This window comes from Octopus sinensis, linkage group LG2 (assembly GCF_006345805.1).
Source record: "Octopus sinensis linkage group LG2, ASM634580v1, whole genome shotgun sequence".
In the NCBI taxonomy this organism is placed as follows: domain Eukaryota; kingdom Metazoa; phylum Mollusca; class Cephalopoda; order Octopoda; family Octopodidae; genus Octopus; species Octopus sinensis.
The window spans coordinates 128,497,241-128,517,324 of NC_042998.1; the positions used below are offsets into that span (position 1 = coordinate 128,497,241).

The window sequence follows — 20,084 nt, forward strand, 5'->3', positions numbered from 1 at the left end:
AAGTACTAGGCTTACAAAGAATAAGTCCAGATGTTGATTTGTTCGACTAAAGGCAGTGTTCTAGCATGGTCACAGTCAAGTAAAAGGAAAAAAAGAATAAAGTTCTTCTTCTTCCATCTATCTGGTAGACTTGCAAGGCCCTTCTTCCAAAATTCACTTTTCCGTGATGAAAAATACTCCTCCAGTACTGTTCTGACCTCATCTACAGAATTCATATTTTTTCTGTCCAAATGATTTTGAAGATTGTGGAATAAATAATAATCTGATGGGGGAACGTCCAGTGAATATGGTGGGTGGGGCATTGTTTCCCATTCAAACTGCTCTAGCCTTTGGAATGTCATTCTAGCTGTATGTGGCTGAGCATTATCTTGATGGAAGAATACCGTTTGTCTTGAAATCAAAGATGGTAATTTTTCTTCTAACACTGACTTTAGCAGCTCACAGATCTCCTTTGTTATTGTTTGGTTTGGGCTTAAAAGTTCAAAGTGGACAAAACCTTTCATATCCCACTAAACAGATAACAACACTTTATGTGGGTGAAGACCTTCTTTAGCCTAGGGCGCTGGTGTGTCCCCTTTCTCTACTCACTATCTTAGGCACTTGACACTTTTATTGAGAACCAATTTCTCATGACCAGTCGCTATTCGGTCCAAAAAAGTTCATTTGTGTGATGTGACAGCAAAGTAGAGCACACATTCACTCTCTGTGCATGATTATACTCAGAAAGTTTGTGAGAAACCAACTGACCCAATTTGCTGACAGGAGCTGATGAATGGTTGAATGACCAAATCCAAGCTTCTCTGCTATTTCCTCAACAATTACAATGTGATTTTGTTCCACTAGGGTTTGCAGGACATCCTCATTGAGCTCTTCCAGGACAAGGCTCGTCTTCTAAGCTGTAGTTTCCAGCTTAGAATTTCTGGAACCATCATTGACACTGGTTTATGCTTACTGTCCAATCCCCATATACTGCATTAATATTCCTCGCACTTTCTGTTGTGTTGTTGAACTCATAAAGCAAAATATGCTAAATATGCTCTTTTGTCACTTCCATTATAGATTTATAAAAAAAAACTGTTAAAATCGAACTGCACTCTTCAAAACATGCACTAAGAATAAGAACAAGGTAAAATTACTACCTGCTTTTACAGCAGGTTGATGCAGTTAGTTTATCCTGTCCCTCTCCGACTTTTAGTTCATGCAATTGCAAAAACCACATTATTTAGGGGCTGATTCAATATTTTTCTAATACTGCTACAGAAAAAATATGAATTTATTGTCTTAAAACATGTTTAATTTTTGTGTAGAAACAACCTAGAAATCAACATACTCCATAATCTTTTGATTTTATACCAGAATGCTCTTATTTGGTTATAATTGATAGTCATTATTTTTTATTAATGATTATATGTATTAAATGTTTATTTTGAAAATTATAATATTTGCAGCACTGTAATTTTAAGAAAATACGATTTTGCTGCTAATGCCTTTATAATACTCAGCTGTAAATAGAAACCCAGTGCAGTGTTAGTGTTGGACTAGTTCGCCTATCATACAAACAGTTAAACTGGTAATATAATTTGTACAAGTTTCTTAAAATTCTAACATCTGTGTAGAAGTAATATTTTAGAATAATCAGGGATGAGCTCTACTTGAATTTTTTTTTTTTTTTTACTATTCACAGCTGATTAAATGCAGTAACTTACTGTCTGTTGAAATAAAGAGATAAAAATTAACATAATGCCTGACAAGAGAAGTAATGTGGTTAAGGATGCTTAGTAAAGAGTTTGTTACATGAGAAAGAGGAGCTTAAGGCAGTTCATTTCAGTCTTAAATTTTATTATTGTAACAGAACTATAAATTTTGATGACTTTAAAGAAATATATATATATCAGAAGATGAATATTTCAGAATTAGTTTCAAAATCTTTGCTAAATTGGACCCATACACCTATGGTTTAGTGATCATGATCTGCATATTAACAGCAGTTGATTAGTCCTGATAAGTTTGGTTGAAAGAAAAGGGGATAGTTGTCAGGAAAAATTAAGATTGATCAAAAATAAAACTGTGATATGAAAAAGCCTTAAGGCAATTTGGAAGAATTGTGTATTGCTAGAGCTAGTGTTTTAATAACTTGATACTCTCTACTCGTAACCTTATCATCATAAATGGTACTTATTTTCTGCTAAGTAATTTAGGACAACCAATCAGTGTAAAAGTCTTCCTAGACACAATCACTAACATGCATGTAAGGTTTCATAAAAGCTTATAACAGAATGGCAGCATGAATTAAAACTAGAGATTATATAGACAGGTTACATTTAGTTGTGTCTGATTTCTGTAAAGTAAAAACCTGAATCCAAACCAAGAGTAGAATAACTCAAACAATGAACATGAAAGATAGAAAAAGAATTTAGATTTCTATTGTTTCCATTAAATTTTCTTTTACCCGATTCTTTAGTTTGATGTGGGGGAAGGCAGATTTTGCTTGGACAAAAATTTGTTCGAACTTGCTCAGTTTGGACTGTCCAGGAAATACATAAACAAAACACATAGTAGCAACAAAGCAAATTATATTACACAAAGATAAGCAAAAATATCAAGGGGTGTGTGAAAATATATAATCACCAATAATTTAATGTTGATGATTAAAAGAACTTGAGTATTTGGACATCAGTGAAGTGGTTAGTTCATTTGGAGTTAGATAAGCTGTGTGTAAATTAAGCTTGTGTGATGGAAAAAGTATTACATGCAAGTAAATAAAATATGAAAGTTAAAAAATTAAAATTTTAGGAAATAATCAGATGAATGTTACAAAGCTATATTAGTCATCATGAGATGAATTTATGTAGAAAATTACTCTATGGTTTTGTAAAAATTAATATAGACTTAAAAATTAAAACATAAATTAATTTTTTTCAAGGAAATTGAAGTTTATTTGGTTTTGACTTATTGGAGCATTTAGTTGTGATCTTTGTGATTTGTTATAATTCAAAGCAACTATTTTAATTCAGTTCAGTCTCAAAGCAATTGATATAGAACTAAATTAAAATACCACCATTAATGTATATCAGATGTTATTTAGACATTCATTAAAGTAGCACAAAATAAAACTAGACTATCAAGTTCCTGAGTCCAAATACTTGAAAATTTGGTTCAAGTCAAATATACTTATGACGAATGCAAATGGTTGCTAAACTGTAATGTCAAATGTGAAAAAGAACTTGAAAATCTAAATCTAAGATTTTAATATTAATTCTTTTGCAGATTATATTAGCCTAAATTTTAATATGTCTAGATTAGAGATTGGAATCCCAAGCACACAGTTTCTAAGACTGATGTTATAAATATATAATCATCATCATTATTTAACATGTTTTCCATGCTGGCATGGGTTGACTGAAGCTGGTAAGGCCAGGGGTCGCACCAGGCTTTATTGTCTATTTGGTATGGTTTCTATGCTTGGATGCCCTTCCTAATACAAACCACTCCATAAAGTGTGTTGGGTGCTTTTAATGTGGCACCAGCACAAGTATTTTTTACATGGCACCAACACCAGTATCAGTTCTGTTGTGGTGGACAGGTGAGCCATGAAGAAGATTTTGTTTTTACATTAGTATATGTGTTTTTATAGCTGGAGTTTATCAAATCAGTGTCGTTATTCTAATTTCCTTTCAAACACTGAATGGATTTCACAAGTTTGCTGATGTTGTCCTCAATGTTGGCTTACCATGCTGGCATGAGTTATATATATATATATATATATATATATATATATATATTATATATATATATATATAGATATATATATATATATATATATATAAGAAAGAATTTAAAATATTTGATGATTAAAATAATAAAGGCACAAAACTGAAACTAAATGTAAAGTTAGATTGTTTTGAATTTCAAAGATTAAAAACAGATTTTGATGACCATATGCCATTACTGCTCTGCTAGTTAATCTTCTTGTGCTTTCAAAGTAGTGTTCACTCACACAAATACTAAGAGCTGATTATCTGTCATTTACATATAAACCAATGAACAAAAAAATAGAAGTTTATAGTTCCTGAAGTATAATATTTTCTAAAGACTTTCTAGCCATGTATATCATATTTCTAAATCAATACCATACTGTATCTTTGTATACTACTACGATGTAAAGTTTGAAATAGTTTCTGAAGGATGATTAGGAGAAATATGTTAAGTAAAAAATAATGTGTAACCTAATTAAAAAAAACCCAATTAAATTTCAGGTTAATTTTTAACCCTTTTGTTATCATATTTCAGTTGAGATACAACACTTTTGTTTCAATTTTAAAAATAATGAACAATTTAGTAAAATAACTGACATTATTAGGTTGGTATTTGCAACATAAATTGATGAAATTTTAATGGTAGGCATTAGTTTGGATCACTTTAAAACAGTAAGTTAAGTGTTGTAGAACCAGAGATTGGTACCAAAAGGGTTAAATTAAGTTTTCCCTTATGGTGACTGTAAGTGCAGGTGGAAAGCATAGTATATGTGATATGTAGCAAAGTTTGTGTTGAAGCAGAAAGTAGTAGGAAATGAATGGTGAATATTTTTACCTTTTTGCCTTGTGGCATCTCATCAGTTGGCATATCAATAGCCATTTCAGCAGGTGGGCCATTGCCAGGTGTTTCTCCTGAAAATACAGTTTAAAGGAAATAGTCAAAGAGAATAGAGTAGAGGTAAATATATTTGATGTCCCCTGTTTACTTTCAATGTTTAAGAATTCAAATTCTGTCATAAATACCTCCTAAATTTTCCAGACTACTAAATAAGCTGCAGTCTAATAGTGAAGTTAAATAATCAGCCACACTATTTCCATTTTATTCATGCACAATCTACATTAGGTGTAATATGTTCAATAATTAAAATAAAACTATTTTCTAACCGAATGAATTATTTCTTTTATTAAATCCCCTAGCAAATCAAACAAATCACTTTGTGTGTTTCCTGTTACTTCTAAGGGGGTACCTAGTATATCTTGTATAAGACAGGCTTACATGAGAGGAGTCTCTATATGACTGCTCAATCTGCTATAAATAGTAGCCAAATCTGCCCCAAGACCTATCCTTAGAGTAAGGGTAAGACCTGAGGTAGAAAGAAAGATGTATTAGATAATGTAGTTGTAAACAAGGGTCATAAGTCTGCTGATTCAATCAGAGATGATCTGAGCCAAAAGCACCAACAAGCCACCACTGTATAAACAATGTTGTCCAGAAAATTTTATTATCATTCTTTTGTATTAGTGAACAAGGGACAAGAATATAGTTTTTTTCATGAATGAAACTTATCATCATCATTGTTTAATGTCTGTTTTCCATGCTGGCATGGGTTGAATGGTTTGACAGGAGCTGCCAGCTGAGAACTGTCCAGGCTCCAATTGTCTGTTTTGGCATGGTTTCTATTGGCTGCATACCCTTCCTAACACCAACCATTTTACAGAGTGTACTGGGTACCTTTTATGTGCTACCAGCATGAGTGCTTATACATGGTACTAGCACAGATGTATTTTATGTGGCACTGGTACAAATGCAACTTAACCTGACACCAGCACAAGTGCATTTTAACATGGCATTGGTACAATTATTATGAACTAAGGGACCAAATTATTACAGTTATAAAACTACTATTTGCCAAGAATGAAATCATTAACTTTACAGAATAGAACAGAAAATTAAGTATAATATATATTAGTCAATGAATGCTGATTCATTCCTTAAGCTGAAAATGAAAAAGTTAGACATTTTTAATTGAGGTTAACTATTGCAAAAGAGAATATACAAAGAGTGGATGTGCAGTGAAAAGCTTGCTTCCCAACTACATGGTTCTGGGGATCAATCCCACTGTGTGGCACCTTGGGCAAGTGTCTTCTATGATAGCTTTGGGCCAGCCAAAGCCTTGTGAGTGGATTTGTTATGCAGAAACTGAAAGAAATCTGTCGTGTATGGGCGTGTCCATCCCACTACCACTTGACAACCAGTGTTAGTGTGTTTATATCCCTGTAACTTAGCAATTTGGCAAAAGAGACTGATAGAATAAGTACAAGGCTTAAAAAAAAAAAAGTACTGGGGTGGACGATGCATTCAACTAAAAATTCTCCAAGGTGGTGCCCCAGCCTGGTTGCAGTTTAATGACTTAAACAAATAAAAGAAATGACTAAATCCCAAACAGACACACACACAATTCAAGCAGTTTAGTACAATGTCAAAGGTTGTCCTTACCTGTAGTAGATTGTTCTGGAGGTGGTTCAATTTCAACATGACGGAATTTTTCTAAGCTTTTGATGGTGTAAACGCCAACTGTTGGTTTGCGACCAAACTGACGATGGTCTTTAACACGAATGTTCAGTGGAGGCATGTAGTGCTCTTCTTTTGGCAGCATCTACAAGAAACAGAAAGAGTAATACAATGTTAAAATGGATAGTAAAAGAATAGAACAACTGGGAAAAAGACTTAGATTTCTTCTTAAGATGACATCATTTAGTTAAACACTAAATGTTGTTGGATTCCTGGGAAGGAAATTCATTACTCAATGTAGAAATTTTGTCATGCCTCTAGGCATTGTATTTATAAATGCCTTTGTTTATCTAGCTAAAGTATGTAAACTTGATTTTTCTGATAGTCATTGATGACTGGTTAATATTTTAATAAATTACTGGTTTATTAACAATGTTCTGTTTCACTACTATATTGTACAATAATATATAGCTATAGATTTTTTGCCAACACTGACAGATGTAATTACCTAGCCTTTAAACCAATACTTTCATGGATGATAAAAATATATACTATTAGACAGACTAGTTTCAATCCTGTATTGAGATTTCATCTGCACCTGAGTTAATATCTTTAATATATATAAAGGTACTCAGTCACTGATGAAATATATTGTGTATAACAACATGGTGTTTACATCTATCTATACACTGTGTTGGTTATAAATGACAAGTAATTTTATATAAAGAGATCTGCTTCAATCTTGAATGCAGGTATGGACTTGTGTAACATTCGATGGGAAATATCTAAGTACCTGGTCTTTACATTATTTTAATTTCGCATGTATGGAAGTTAAAATACAAGTCAATATTTTTAGTTCTTATTTAGAAGAGTCAATCATTGTTGCATTTGGTCTGATACAATGCATATCAGAAGAATAAATAGTTTTATTTCTAATGTCTGATTACTGTTACATTGTTTAGGGGAGAAAATGATTCACATTTACAATGAGTGATTTAAAGTGCAAACAGAACTGTTCAAACACTACATACCACAGAAAGGAAAAGTGAAGGCTCAATGAAATTGGGATTCTTCTTGGTATTTTTGATGACAGTTGAGCTAACAGTGTTTCCACCAATTTCAAATTCAATACTAGGGGAATTTACTTCTAACAGCTGGAATCTCTTCATGTTGCGCACACCCCATACCAAAAACTGAAAACAAAACAGAAACATATTAAATAATTTTTTAATTGAAAAACTTATGAATAAGATAATCTCATTAATTCTACGATGCACCATCATTGTTCTTAGAGTGAAAAGATATTTTAAGTCAGTATAATTACATCAACATTGTTTCCATTGATAAAGTTCAAAACAATGGGACTCATAAATATTACTCAAAACACAAATAATGGAGACAGTTCCCTTGCAAATGAAAGACCTAGGAAGACAACAAAATTGCAAGCACAAAACTTAACTGCTCACTTGCTTATACAAAGTAACACAACAGTTAAAATAGAAATTGTTGAGTAAAACATTTTAGCTGCTGTATTACTTTTATATGAGCAAGATAACATTATGTTAGGGACCAAAGAATTTCAGAAAGCACTACAAATTTACAATAATTCTACCAATAATACACAAGAGTTTCTAAGCAAATCAGCTGAACAAGACAAACCAAAAATAGAATTGGAACATTGATCAGATGAAAGATTTCTGATATCAAACAAATCAGACTGTATAACCTGGATGAGTTACAGATTAAAATATATGACTTTGGGTTTATTAGCATTGATAAAGGATCAGAAATCACTGATATAGATATTAAATTAGAGAAAAATCAGTATCACCAAAACCTACAGGTTTTAAAACTCAACAGTTGCTGCAAAAGAGTTTTCTGCATCGTAGCTCAAATACCCCGTGGACATTAATTAAAAATTTAAGCTTCATTTGCTGACCAAATTTTCCATTTGCAGTCAACAAGCTTTTAGATAATATAGGCACAGTCCGCTGAATTGCAAGCTCTTGTCAAGCTATCCAATGCTTGCCAGCATAAAAAACAGACGTTATATGATAATGATGATTGGGTAAAATATTATTCATATTTACTGCATTGGTTATTCATTCTACAGCGGTGTACAAAATACCAGTATCCTATCCTATCCTGGTGATACTCTAGCTATTGAACTACAGCAAATACTAATTTCAGCCAAATAGTATGTAGCTTAATTCATTGCTTACTCAAATCTTAGTGCCACAACAAAACCTATAAAACATAGGGAGTAGTATAACTTGCAGTTTGTGTGCTCAACACACACACTGCACATTTTTATTAAATAAATCTTCTTTCCATTACAGACAGTATGAGACCATAGTTTATCACTCTTCTTCCAATGGTGAGTAAGTTTTTTACTTGACTGAACCCTTGCAAAGCACAAAATAAAATGCTGAAAGCTATTCATATTCACATCTCTTATCAAGTTTTAAAATATAGTATGGAAGAGAGAGGTACACAGACAAAGGGAGAAGCTAGTACATAGACATGTGTCTTGCATCAATAAAGAGATCAATATCAGTTTGGTGTACAACACAAGAACATGAATTTGATGTAAATATATTTCAAAATGTTGGAAATAATTGATTTTATTCAGTACAAAAAAAATGATTTTATCCAGTAGAAAAAACTGATTTTATTCAGTGAAATGCAACTAAAGTTAAATTTTAATATAATTATTGCTGTTTAAAAGATTACAAAACAATGTAAATACTTCATGATAAATAAACTGTAAGATATCACATTATAGTAAGAAAATAGATTTACCTCAATTCCAGTTCTTTGTAGAACTGGTCTAATACCATTGGGAACTTGGTATAATTCTCCACGTTTTGGTGGTAGGAATGGAAGATCTTTACCAGGTGTTATCTGAAATATGAAAAGAAAGTTAGTTTTGAAGCAATTACAATTTCGCTGGTTCAATCCAATTCCATTAATGTATCCATAGTAACTTCAAGATACTAATATTTTGTACACTTGTATAACTAACATCACGACTCCTTACAATCATTCATCTGGAACTGCTTTGCTTGCAATTCAAATGCCTGGGAGTAAAACAACTTATTTCTTTTTTTAAAAGCTCAGTGGATTCATACCTTTTTAAGTGAATCATTACAGAGATATAGGCTAATAAAACTGCTGAAATACTAGAATTCTGGTATTCAAATCAAAAGTTGAAGTTAATTTATTAGCCAGAACAATTTTATTTAAACTGTTTGAGAGAATGCTTTACTATAGAAAGCAAAAAAATTAATTGAAGACCTACAACTTTACTTCTAACTGAAAAATTATAATTATAGCTGTGTTTAAGAGTTAATAATGTGGTGGAAAGATTTTGGTGAATAATAACCAATATGTAATACTGACATATATGTAAGAGATTGAGAAAATTAATTCTTATTCCTAAAAAATGAGTCTTGGAAAAGAAATCATTAAAAGTAGCAATAGTAAGAGTTATACTATTTCATTTCCCATTACTAATTCCTTCAGGAAACACATGAACATAAAACCATTGAACTTTGCATATAAATTAGTTAATTTCAAATATCTGAAAAAATGAATCTAATTCAAAATGACTAAAAAAATAACACCTGAATAAAAGCAAATTTAATTCATGTTATGTACAATACAAATGTACTACACTAATGTTGACAATATAAAAAGAACCATTTTGAACACTTTAGTTTTACAAGTCAACCAAAACATGTGTGTGTATGTGTGTATATATATATATATATATATATAATATATATATATATAAAACAGAAGAAAAAGATAATTGAGATTGGTAAGTTAATAATTGTTTATTATTAACAGCAAATTAATTACCATCCCTTACAGTTGTTTCAATTAATGTTCAGTAAATATTGAGTAAATATTAAATTTATATGACCTGAGCATAATATCTTCAGAGGGAAAAAATATACCCTTGGATGTTTTATATGTGTTATTTATTCACTATAGCAGACTGAATGATACTGTTTATGATTTCTATTGTTATATGTTCAGGTGAGGGGTTTGCAGATTGATTCTTCTGAAGATATGCTCAAATCATATAACTTTAATATTTACTGAGCGTTAATTGAAACAGCTGTAAGGAATGATGATTAATTTGTTGTAAATAATAAACAATTATTAACTTCAAATCTGTTTTCTTTTTCTTCTTTTGTATGACTATAAACTATATGTTTTTATATATACCTATTATTTTAAAGAAATTAATTACCCCAAAATACTAGGTATTGAACTAGTATTTACTTTAATGAAACCATACATTCATGAGATTAACACAACCTCTAATCAAATATATATATATATACTTACCAAGAACAATTCAAAGGCAGCTAGAATTTCTCCTTTTGCAACCTCATTCTTATAAACAGGGTACCATTGTAAAACTGGGTTTCGAGCATCAGCAGGATCAAGCTTTACCATTGGGCTAGCTTTAGATCGGCCAAGAAATTCAGGTTTGCCCTACAGAAAAACAAATTTTAGAGATACCAACAATCATTTACATAAAGCAATGTCAAAAATCATATATTTAACAAGTTTTAATTAGTATATAAAAAAAGTGGGGAACATACTGGCTTCTTAGTGAATGATGTTCTGCGAATGCAATAGGATAAATGACACTGAATAGCAAGATTTGTCACCAAAAGTAAAATAACCTCAACAAGTCTGTATAACATTTGATCCATGAGGCACCTCAGAATGACATGCATACCACTCACCAAAATATATATAAAACTAAACATCGCTTGTGTTTTATTTACAAAATTTGTCTTGAGCAGCATGGAAGTTTGATATATATTTAAAAATTTGATATTAAAACTTCAAAACCTGAAATTAAATTCTCTGCCCACTATTCAAGATTTATAATAAATTTTAAATATTTGTCTACTTTATTTGAAATCTGTAGTGTAGAGCAATTTTTCTTAAAGCATACCTCATTTCATTTTCAGAGCTGTGCAAGCCTGCTCAAGAATCAAGCTGCAGGAGATTAAACATTTGTAGTAGTAGTAGTAGTAATAGAAAAACAGTAAAATTATCTCAAGTCATTAATCATCATCATCATCATTTAACATCCGTTTTCCATGCTGGCATGGGTTGGATGGTTTGACAGGGGTCTGGGAAACCAGGAGGCTGCACCAGGCCCCAATCTGATCTGGCAGTGTTTCTACAGCTAGATGCCCTTCTTAATGCCAACCACTCCGAGGTGTAGTGGGTGCTTTTTATGTGCCACTGGCACAAGGGGCTAGGGGAGCTGGAATCGACCATGATCGGATGGTGCTTTTTACGTGCTACCGGCATGGAAGCCAGTCAAGGCGGCACTGGCATCGACCACGTTCAGATGGTGCTTTTTACGTGCTACTGGCATGGGGCTTACTACAATTTCCATTTGATTTGATTTTGATATTGCTGATGTTGATGTACTTGACTTGGCATTAGCCACAGTTGGATGGTGCTTTTTACATGTTACCGGCACGGGGCTCACAACTACAATTTCCATTTGATTTATTTTTGGAAATTTAAATGGACTTGAATCATTAAAGTCAGAAATCTATTAAATATGTTTTTATAATAAAAATTATATCAACTTTGCCAAACTATGATCAATAATGAAATACTTTCCCATTATCTTCTTAAAAAATTGCAAAGTATAACTGCAAGACATTTAGAAATCTGACTTTATACTGTCTCTAAAAATTAAGAAATATTATTTTAAAGGAAAATCTGGTAAGAAGTAGTGCTTTTGTTTTAGTTCTTGATATTAAACAATAGTTATATATTAAATAGCTGGGTACCAAACAAGCCAAATGATATAGTAGTATATAATATAAAGTAGAAAATTTTCACTAATTCCCAAAATACTTTTGAAAAATGGAAATGTATGATTCATTCATTCTGATAAAGGTGTGAAGTCAAAATGATCTTGCAAGCAAAAATTTAAGTACTTACAAACATGTCATGGTCAAAAATCTCCATAAAGATATCTGGAGGTTGCATTTCTAGATTCTGAGGATTACCATAGATTTCTAATTGCTCAAAGATCAAGGTCTGGTCCCAGGTTGGACAAAGTGATTTCTTAAATGGTTCAGTGACCATACTTTGTTTAAGGAATGATACTCTTGCAAAAGGATCTGAAAGAAAAGAAAAAAAAAACTTTCATAGTTAAGATCTGTCGACTGTTGTACTTATTTCATTGTCTACCTTTCCAGGCTAGAATGGATTGGCTGCAGGGGCTACAATCTGACATCAAACTATGCTAATACAAACACAGCAGATTCTTACACATATTAGGAAGGGCATACCACAACAAAAATTAAACCCAAGCAGATAGTAGGGCTTGGCATAGTTTTTTGACTTGCCAATTACTATCAAACTGTCCAATTCATGCCAGCATGGAAGACAGATGATAAATGATGATGACTGATTTGCTGGGTATTTAATGTTGCCAAAGGAATAAAGTGGAAAATTTTATTTAAATTTTTGTTGGAAGAAATCAACTTTACTTATAATGGTTAGAGTTAAGTACACTAATAGTATGATTAACATATAAGCTTTAAATCAGAGTCAAGAAAATTCCTTTTTTATTAGTTAAATTGGGGTAGTCGATCTGAAAATAGTACAATGACATATTAATTTATATTTGTCAAGATGAAGGCAGTACCTGAAAGACCAGAATCATCAGCAGCTGCAAGATCTCTAGCTTGGTACAAGTAAGCTCGAAGCTGATAAATTTGAGGTTCTGGAAACAAAAATATCAAGAATTCATTTTAAATATACATTTTTTAATTACAAAATATTTATTTTAACAATCAATGATAATAAAAATACATCTTTCCAGTATTTTGAATAAAATACAACTTTTGTGAAGAATATATAGATCCTTTAAATTCATAATTTATGTACAATAGGCAATATATATATAAGTAGGGGTTGTTTGTTTAAAGTCCTGGGACTTCTGCATTAAAGCTTAAATACCAGTTATAAACCACCCGTAGAAAATAGGGTCTAAACTTTTTTATTGCACTTTAGAGCTGTTTATCCTTTGGTTAAAGTTATCAAAAGCTTGATTTAAATACAAATCCTTTGATTTTTTTTGTGGCTCATGAAATGTGTAATTAAATATATGTATAGGAAATACTTTAAGAAATTAATATTTTATGACACCATGGCACATTAGTTTTAGAAATATGAAACGCAAAGTATTCCCAAACCAAGAAATATGAAATGCAAATTATTCCCAAACCAAGTTTATTAAATGGCTTTAAATATCATAAAAGTTGTGGACAGATCAAATTAACCTCAATATATAATCCTTTCTGGGAAGGTGTCTGTCAATTACATTGATCTCAGTGCTTGGCTAGTATTTATTTCCTTGACCCTGTATAGATGAAAGGCAAAGCTGACTTCAACAGCATTTGAACTTTGAGTAACAGAAGATGAAATTTGTCTAGTGCTTAGCTGCATTTTTTCAGCCTAATGCCACAGACTGTAAAATTTTTTTCCTACCTACTAAGACCAATTAAGGACCAAATCTGAGGCGAGTGTTACATATAGTAGTATATTATACATGGACTTAACAGCAATTAGATAGTTGTAAAAGAAAAAAAAAAGAAAACTATTAAAAATATTTACCCCCAAATGTAAGAAACATTCGTGGTGATATCATACCAACTTCTTTGTCAGAGTCATCCTATAACACAAAGGAAAAAAAATAAAAATATAATTTGTACAAATTGAGAGAGAGAGAAAGAGAGAAAAAGAGGGAGGGAGAGTGTGTGGCATAACCATTTTGTTTATTTGCTGCACAGACTGAAATTGCATGTTCATAGAAAACAGTCTACCCTACATTACAAATTATCCAAAATTGTTGCATAGTGCATTATAAATTAATTCATGATAAAACATGCATTGTAATCCAAATTACACTAACCAGTGAAACATTTCTCATTTGTATTCATTATAGTGTATACAAATCTCTCTTTGACATTTTACTAATGAAGAACTAACAATATTAGAAACTAGTCAAATTAATTCTACTTTTTCTTCCCATATAGATAAAAAGCTGTGATGTTTAATTTTCACAGTGAACGAAAAATTGTAAGTTTATTTATGAAAGGCATACCTTACATTTCAAATAAAATCATTGTAGCAAAGTTTAATTTCATGACCTTTAAACACCAAATCTTATTTTTCAACTACTTTACACAGGTTAAAATTAGCTTTGGTAATATGAAGCTATATGAGAAACACTGAAAATTAAGATTAAATATTGAACTAAGTGATAGAAGAAAGATTTATTTTTCAGCTTAGTTCCTTAATGTAAGTAAAGTAATATGCTTTTATTCAGAGTAAGGACACATTGCTGAAGGAAGATTTTAATAAGAATACTGTCAGTACCTTCACTTAGTATGCAACTTAAACTCTTCATTAAGATTAAACTGTTTTACTTAGTGTATATTTATTTAAACTTTCTTCAAATTAGTGTCACAACCATTCATGGTACTTCAATTACACTGTGTGACACAATTTTTGACCTTGGGTTATTTCCTATTTGCTTACCCTTAGAGAGTATGAAAAATGACTAAAAATTCTTTCAAACTTTGCTTTTATTACATTTATTCAAACTCCAAAGAATCCCTCTCAATCTACTACTCCTGCTCAAAGATGTACATATTGTCAGCCACTAAGGAACACACTCAAGTGGTTAAAATCAAGTAACTGACAAGCATATCTGTGGTAATGAGCAGAATATTTGATATAATGATATTTCTGCTTCAGCAACTGAATCTGTCCGAAATGTAATGGAAAATAGGTCAGTTTCAAAACATTGATGTCGAAGTCACAAGAGCAAAGTTTTAAGGGAATAGTAGTCATTTCCTTTGATTTCTTTGAAGCAAATAAGAAATAACACTTACTAACCAAAGACAAAAAAAAAAAATTGTTACACTGTTATTCACTTACAGTGATCTTCCTGGTAATAAACAACTAACTCACCTCAACTGTTCCAATACCTTCGTCATTTACCAAAGTTACTATGGTAAACATTCTTATTGCACTCACAACAGGTCATACTCAAACCATTATAATAAGTTTTGAGAAAGTTCATTTTCATCAACATTATATTAAACTGATACAAATACATCTTAGCCCTTTACTTACAATTGAAAAAAGAACTGAAACAATAAAAAATGTCTTTACCTCAGCTACTCTAAAGAAACATGCTCCACCAATTCCTTTTGATATCATTTTTCTATGCCATCTTCTGCGTCTGACAAGATCCATCTTACGTTCCTTGGCATGGAACTTCATGCTGAACAATGGGGCATATTCCCAACCTTCAGCTGCTTGTTTTTCAAGTTTTTCCTGAAAATAATAGATAGTTTAAAGGTAAAAAGAAAGAAAAAAACAAGGTTTCAAAAAAACCCCAAAAAAACAACATACTACATACATACGACTACTCCTATTTAAAATAATGAAAAAAAAACATTGTTTAGGAAAATTAAATTTAAATGTTGCAATTGTAGATTCATTTGTGGTTATAGAAGTGCCAGTCTTCAACTTATTTCTATTACAATTGTCCACCCACGTTCAAGCTCTGTCTCCCATTTATGATCACATTATGGAATCATCAGGCAATACATAAACCATATCCAGGAATAAGAATCTCTAAGTAAACCTCAATTTCTGATTGATATTTCAAGGCTTTTTGGGTTCTGGCAAACTTCCATAATTTCTCCAAGTCTGTTCTGTACCTAACACCCAAAGTACCTTATATTTTGAATTTTTAAAAAATACAGTATTTAAGTTTTGTTTTACATATGAACATGTAATAAATTAAACATTTATTCTTCAATGCAAATAAAATATTTGACTTAACATATCTCAGATTAATTATTAATATCAGATTATGATACTGATTTCTAGCATAGACAGAAGACCATGTATTTAGGAGGGCATAGTTAATTAAACTAACCCAGTATTTGACTGGTATATTATTCTAGTAAAATATGAAAACAGTTTCAAGTAAATACCTTTTTTTGCTTTGCCTTTTCATCAACCACTAATTTTCTTGATCTGACCCAGCGACGACGTCTGCAGAGATGATAGTTTTTCTGAACAGGACCATAACCTCCCATTGTAGCCTCAACACAGTATTCAAAGCCTGGTAAATGAAATGATAAATAAGGAAAATTTTATTTATTTAAACGAGCAATACATGCATATTTTTACATTTTTTCCCATACTAATAAGGAATTAGAATATTTGCTACCTGAATAATTTTGAAGTTAGATGCTGTTACTGTACCTAACCACTTTATTACAAAATAGTGCCTATTTTTCAGGCAGATCAACTGGTACAAATAGAAGTATATTCCTAAGGCAGGAGGGTTACATTTATTTTAAGATTTGAATTTATGATCATGTCATTAGTAGCCCAACCTCTTAATCCTTTTGTTACCAAATCCCTGTTAAAACACATTAACTTTATTTTAATTAATTTTGGTAATATTGAGGAATTTAGTAAAATAATTTTATTATTATGAAACTGGAGTTTGGAACATAAATTAGCATGAAATTTTGATGGATGGTTTTAATTTAGGTCAATTTAAAATAGGAAGTTTGTATCCTAGCTCCATGGGCAGTCTTGGACTGTTGGGTATCAAAAAAATTTCAGTTTATATATTTATATATACACACACACACACATAGATATAGATATATAGCTTATGAATAATCTAATTAGTTGCACAACAATGCCACATTACACACACTAAAATGCTATGACAAATGAAACCTAATTATATGCTAAGCTTAATGGTCCTCTGCACCTACTATTGTAGTAGGATAGAATAGTTCTGCATACAAATTGCTGGAGCAATTAGAAAAATTTACCTGTTCAATGTATTGGAAAAATTCATCCAGAAAATAGTTAGTGTGACCTGCAGAGAACTAACTGAACTAAAAGATGGCGTTCCTTGTCACTGAATTTTTGGAACCTTCTAAAATTTTATTCTATTGTTAGTTGGCTTCTGTTAAACAGGTTTATCACACAATACTCTTTCCTGCACATATAGTCTGATTTTAAATTATATAACGTTATAAGTTTTTTTTTTTATATAATGGGATAAGACAGCATCTTTAAAAACTAAGGCGATTTCTTTTTGTCAGGACACATATGTAAAGGTATTTTATTTTAAAAATAACTACAATCTATTGATCAGTTTTTAAATAGAAAACCATTATTCAAACCAAATATTTAACTTACTTAAATTTGTTCCCTTAGGTAAGTTTCTTCCTTTAATGTTTTGTCTTTTTTTAAGGACAGGTAGAAAGTAAAGTTAATACTTAGGGAACTCCATCTTTTAATTTAATTAGTTCTCTACAAGCCATACTTACACTATTTTCTGGATTAATTTTTCCAACACATTGAAAACAGGTAAATTTTTCCATTGTTCAATAAACTACTAAAATCAATGAATTTTTGGAACCTATCATTCTATCATCAGTTCACTTGTGTAAGACAGGTTTATTGCACAGAACTCTTTCCTGAACATATTGTCCTATACTAAATTAAATAATGTTTTAGGTTTTTCTTCACAACTAGATGATTTTTGTATTTGATGCAATAGTTATAAATACTTTATTCAGTTAAAAGATTAAAAAAATAATTGCAATGAAATAATTTCTTACCCTCTTCATCTACAGCTCTGCTTAAATCAATTTTCCAGTCGTCATCCCATTTCCATCCTTCTGGGAGTTTGGTTTCATCTTTAGATGGCATAACATCTCCTTTCTGAAAAAGGGGATCACATTCAGATGACGTGAATCATTTTAACAAGACAACTATACATTCTGAGAGCAAATTTATGAATAATAGCTTTTCAGTTGCTATAGTTGTTTAAAATGAAGTCTATATTCTGTTAAATAGAACCTCAAACAAGGAAGCATGTATTTGTTTTCAGAATCTCACTTGTATATGTCAATGTTTTCATGCTGACTTGGGTTACATTATTAAAAATCTCAAAAGTTGGTACACTATGGAAAATGTAATTCTCTGGACAGTTTTCTTCATTAGGAAGGTAAAAGAAAAAGTATGCAACATCACCTTTGATGAATATTAATAAAAGTTGCATTATTTAAAGATAGGAAGATAATAAAAAGAGTCTAACTAATTAATGATAAATGATTGAAATAATGCATCAAGAAAAATGGAGTCTAAAATGCCAGTAGTCTGGTAAAAGAAAACTTGTCTTAAAATTCTATTTTGACAAAGGACTTTGCATTAAACATTTCATTCTTTTTCCTTCATCATAATCCACTAATGTATCTCACTTTAAATCTTTTAATTTTTTTCTGATTGAAATGAGCACTAGCTAGTCAAATACCAATTTTAGCCAAATTTAAACAACATATTCCTTGAATCTCAGTGACAGTTTAAGTAATAAAAAACGATATATTACCACATCACTCCATGCTTGTTTCATTGGTCCCCAAGTACCCCGAGGAAGTCTGTATTGGTTTTCATAAACCTCTTCTAGATAGTTGCGGTGACCAGCATCTTTATCAAACATGAGGCTGTATAATTGAGGAGAAAAAAAAATGTGAGACTAAAATATAAGGATACAAACTATGTAGATCAATGTTGACAATAGTGTCTAGGCCATGTTCACCAGCAGACTTTTTAAGGTTGGGTTTGTAAAGGGAGGAGGTAAATTCTGTGTTTTTTATTTATTTTTTTTATTTTTTTAACTCCATAAATGCATAGTAGTGCACTTTCAGTCAGCAATCTTTGTCAATGTGATGTGTCCAGGTCACATTGCAAGAAAGATCTATAGCTTATAAGTGCCATTTTTTAAATCTCAAGATACAGCATATTTTAACACAATAAATATTTTAACTTCAAGTAGGTAACTACTTTATTTATATAAGCAACCAGAAACAGAGGACCAAGGACTGATTCTGTTGGACTGCAGATGTCATCAGATAGGGTTCAAAATGTCATCCTAGTAGTGTAACTACCTCTTTATGAATGAGAATGAAAAATTTCAACCAATTATAAAGAATTAGCTGTCATACCTATTGCAAAGAGCTTTGCTACAAGTCATTTATGTGGCACAAAATTAAAAGCTTTGACAAATTTCAGACAGGTGACATCCACCCATGAACTGCCATATGTGATTTAGCTGATGTTATTAAGTCAGAATTGGGAGATGAGTGAAAGTAGGTGCAGTAGAAAGAGGTCATCATGTTTGAGAAGCAGACAAGTAACACCATTAAGATCAGAGGAGACAGATGTGCATGTACTTGAGGTGGTGTTGAGGCACTGCAGGGGTAAATTCAACAGATGTTATGGAATTTGGTGCCAGGAGTAGTGAAGAATTTTACAGTAAAAATGCCAACATTGTATTTGGCAATAGTCATAGTACACTTTTTGGGAACATCACTAATCTGACTTGTGTGGGGAAATGCAGAGGGGCCCAACAACAGAGTGAGGCCTCTGTTTCAAGTAAACATATTTCCAGAATACTTTGTTATCCAGGTTGGTTGCTACATAGGGTTTAAATTTAAGTAATATCTTTCCAATCATTTACTTGATATGTTTGGTTACTCTGTTGTGTCTTCTATTATCCTCTATGCAAAGTAATCTGTATTCATGTTCAGTATCTTCTGTCCTGGTAAGGTAAACTGTTGCACTCTCCCAAATTGTGCTTTTGTAGATTCCAATGTAATAAAGCATTTCATATTGAATTGATGATGTGTTGAAGGAGGGTA

General features: G+C 31.4%; 1 protein-coding gene across 13 annotated transcripts in view; it reads right to left on the reverse strand.

Moving 5' to 3' along the window:
- The window catches only part of LOC115230663 (myoferlin), a 208,485-nt gene that overhangs the window by 38,252 nt on the left and 150,149 nt on the right, over nucleotides 1-20,084 (reverse strand). For 11 of the 13 annotated variants that reach the window (XM_036499290.1, XM_036499279.1, XM_036499276.1 and 8 more), the window contains 13 exons: nucleotides 18,773-18,887; nucleotides 18,003-18,105; nucleotides 16,344-16,474; nucleotides 15,511-15,675; nucleotides 13,945-14,002; nucleotides 12,974-13,051; nucleotides 12,262-12,443; nucleotides 10,627-10,776; nucleotides 9,070-9,171; nucleotides 7,299-7,460; nucleotides 6,253-6,412; nucleotides 4,591-4,667; nucleotides 2,450-2,524 (listed from right to left, as the gene is read on the reverse strand). In XM_036499290.1, coding sequence (XP_036355183.1) covers nucleotides 2,450-2,524; nucleotides 4,591-4,667; nucleotides 6,253-6,412; nucleotides 7,299-7,460; nucleotides 9,070-9,171; nucleotides 10,627-10,776; nucleotides 12,262-12,443; nucleotides 12,974-13,051; nucleotides 13,945-14,002; nucleotides 15,511-15,675; nucleotides 16,344-16,474; nucleotides 18,003-18,105; nucleotides 18,773-18,887 — 1,558 coding nt within the window. The remainder of the gene's footprint in view (nucleotides 1-2,449; nucleotides 2,525-4,590; nucleotides 4,668-6,252; nucleotides 6,413-7,298; nucleotides 7,461-9,069; nucleotides 9,172-10,626; nucleotides 10,777-12,261; nucleotides 12,444-12,973; nucleotides 13,052-13,944; nucleotides 14,003-15,510; nucleotides 15,676-16,343; nucleotides 16,475-18,002; nucleotides 18,106-18,772; nucleotides 18,888-20,084) is intronic. The other 2 variants (XM_036499293.1, XM_036499300.1) reach the window with 1 other exon arrangement.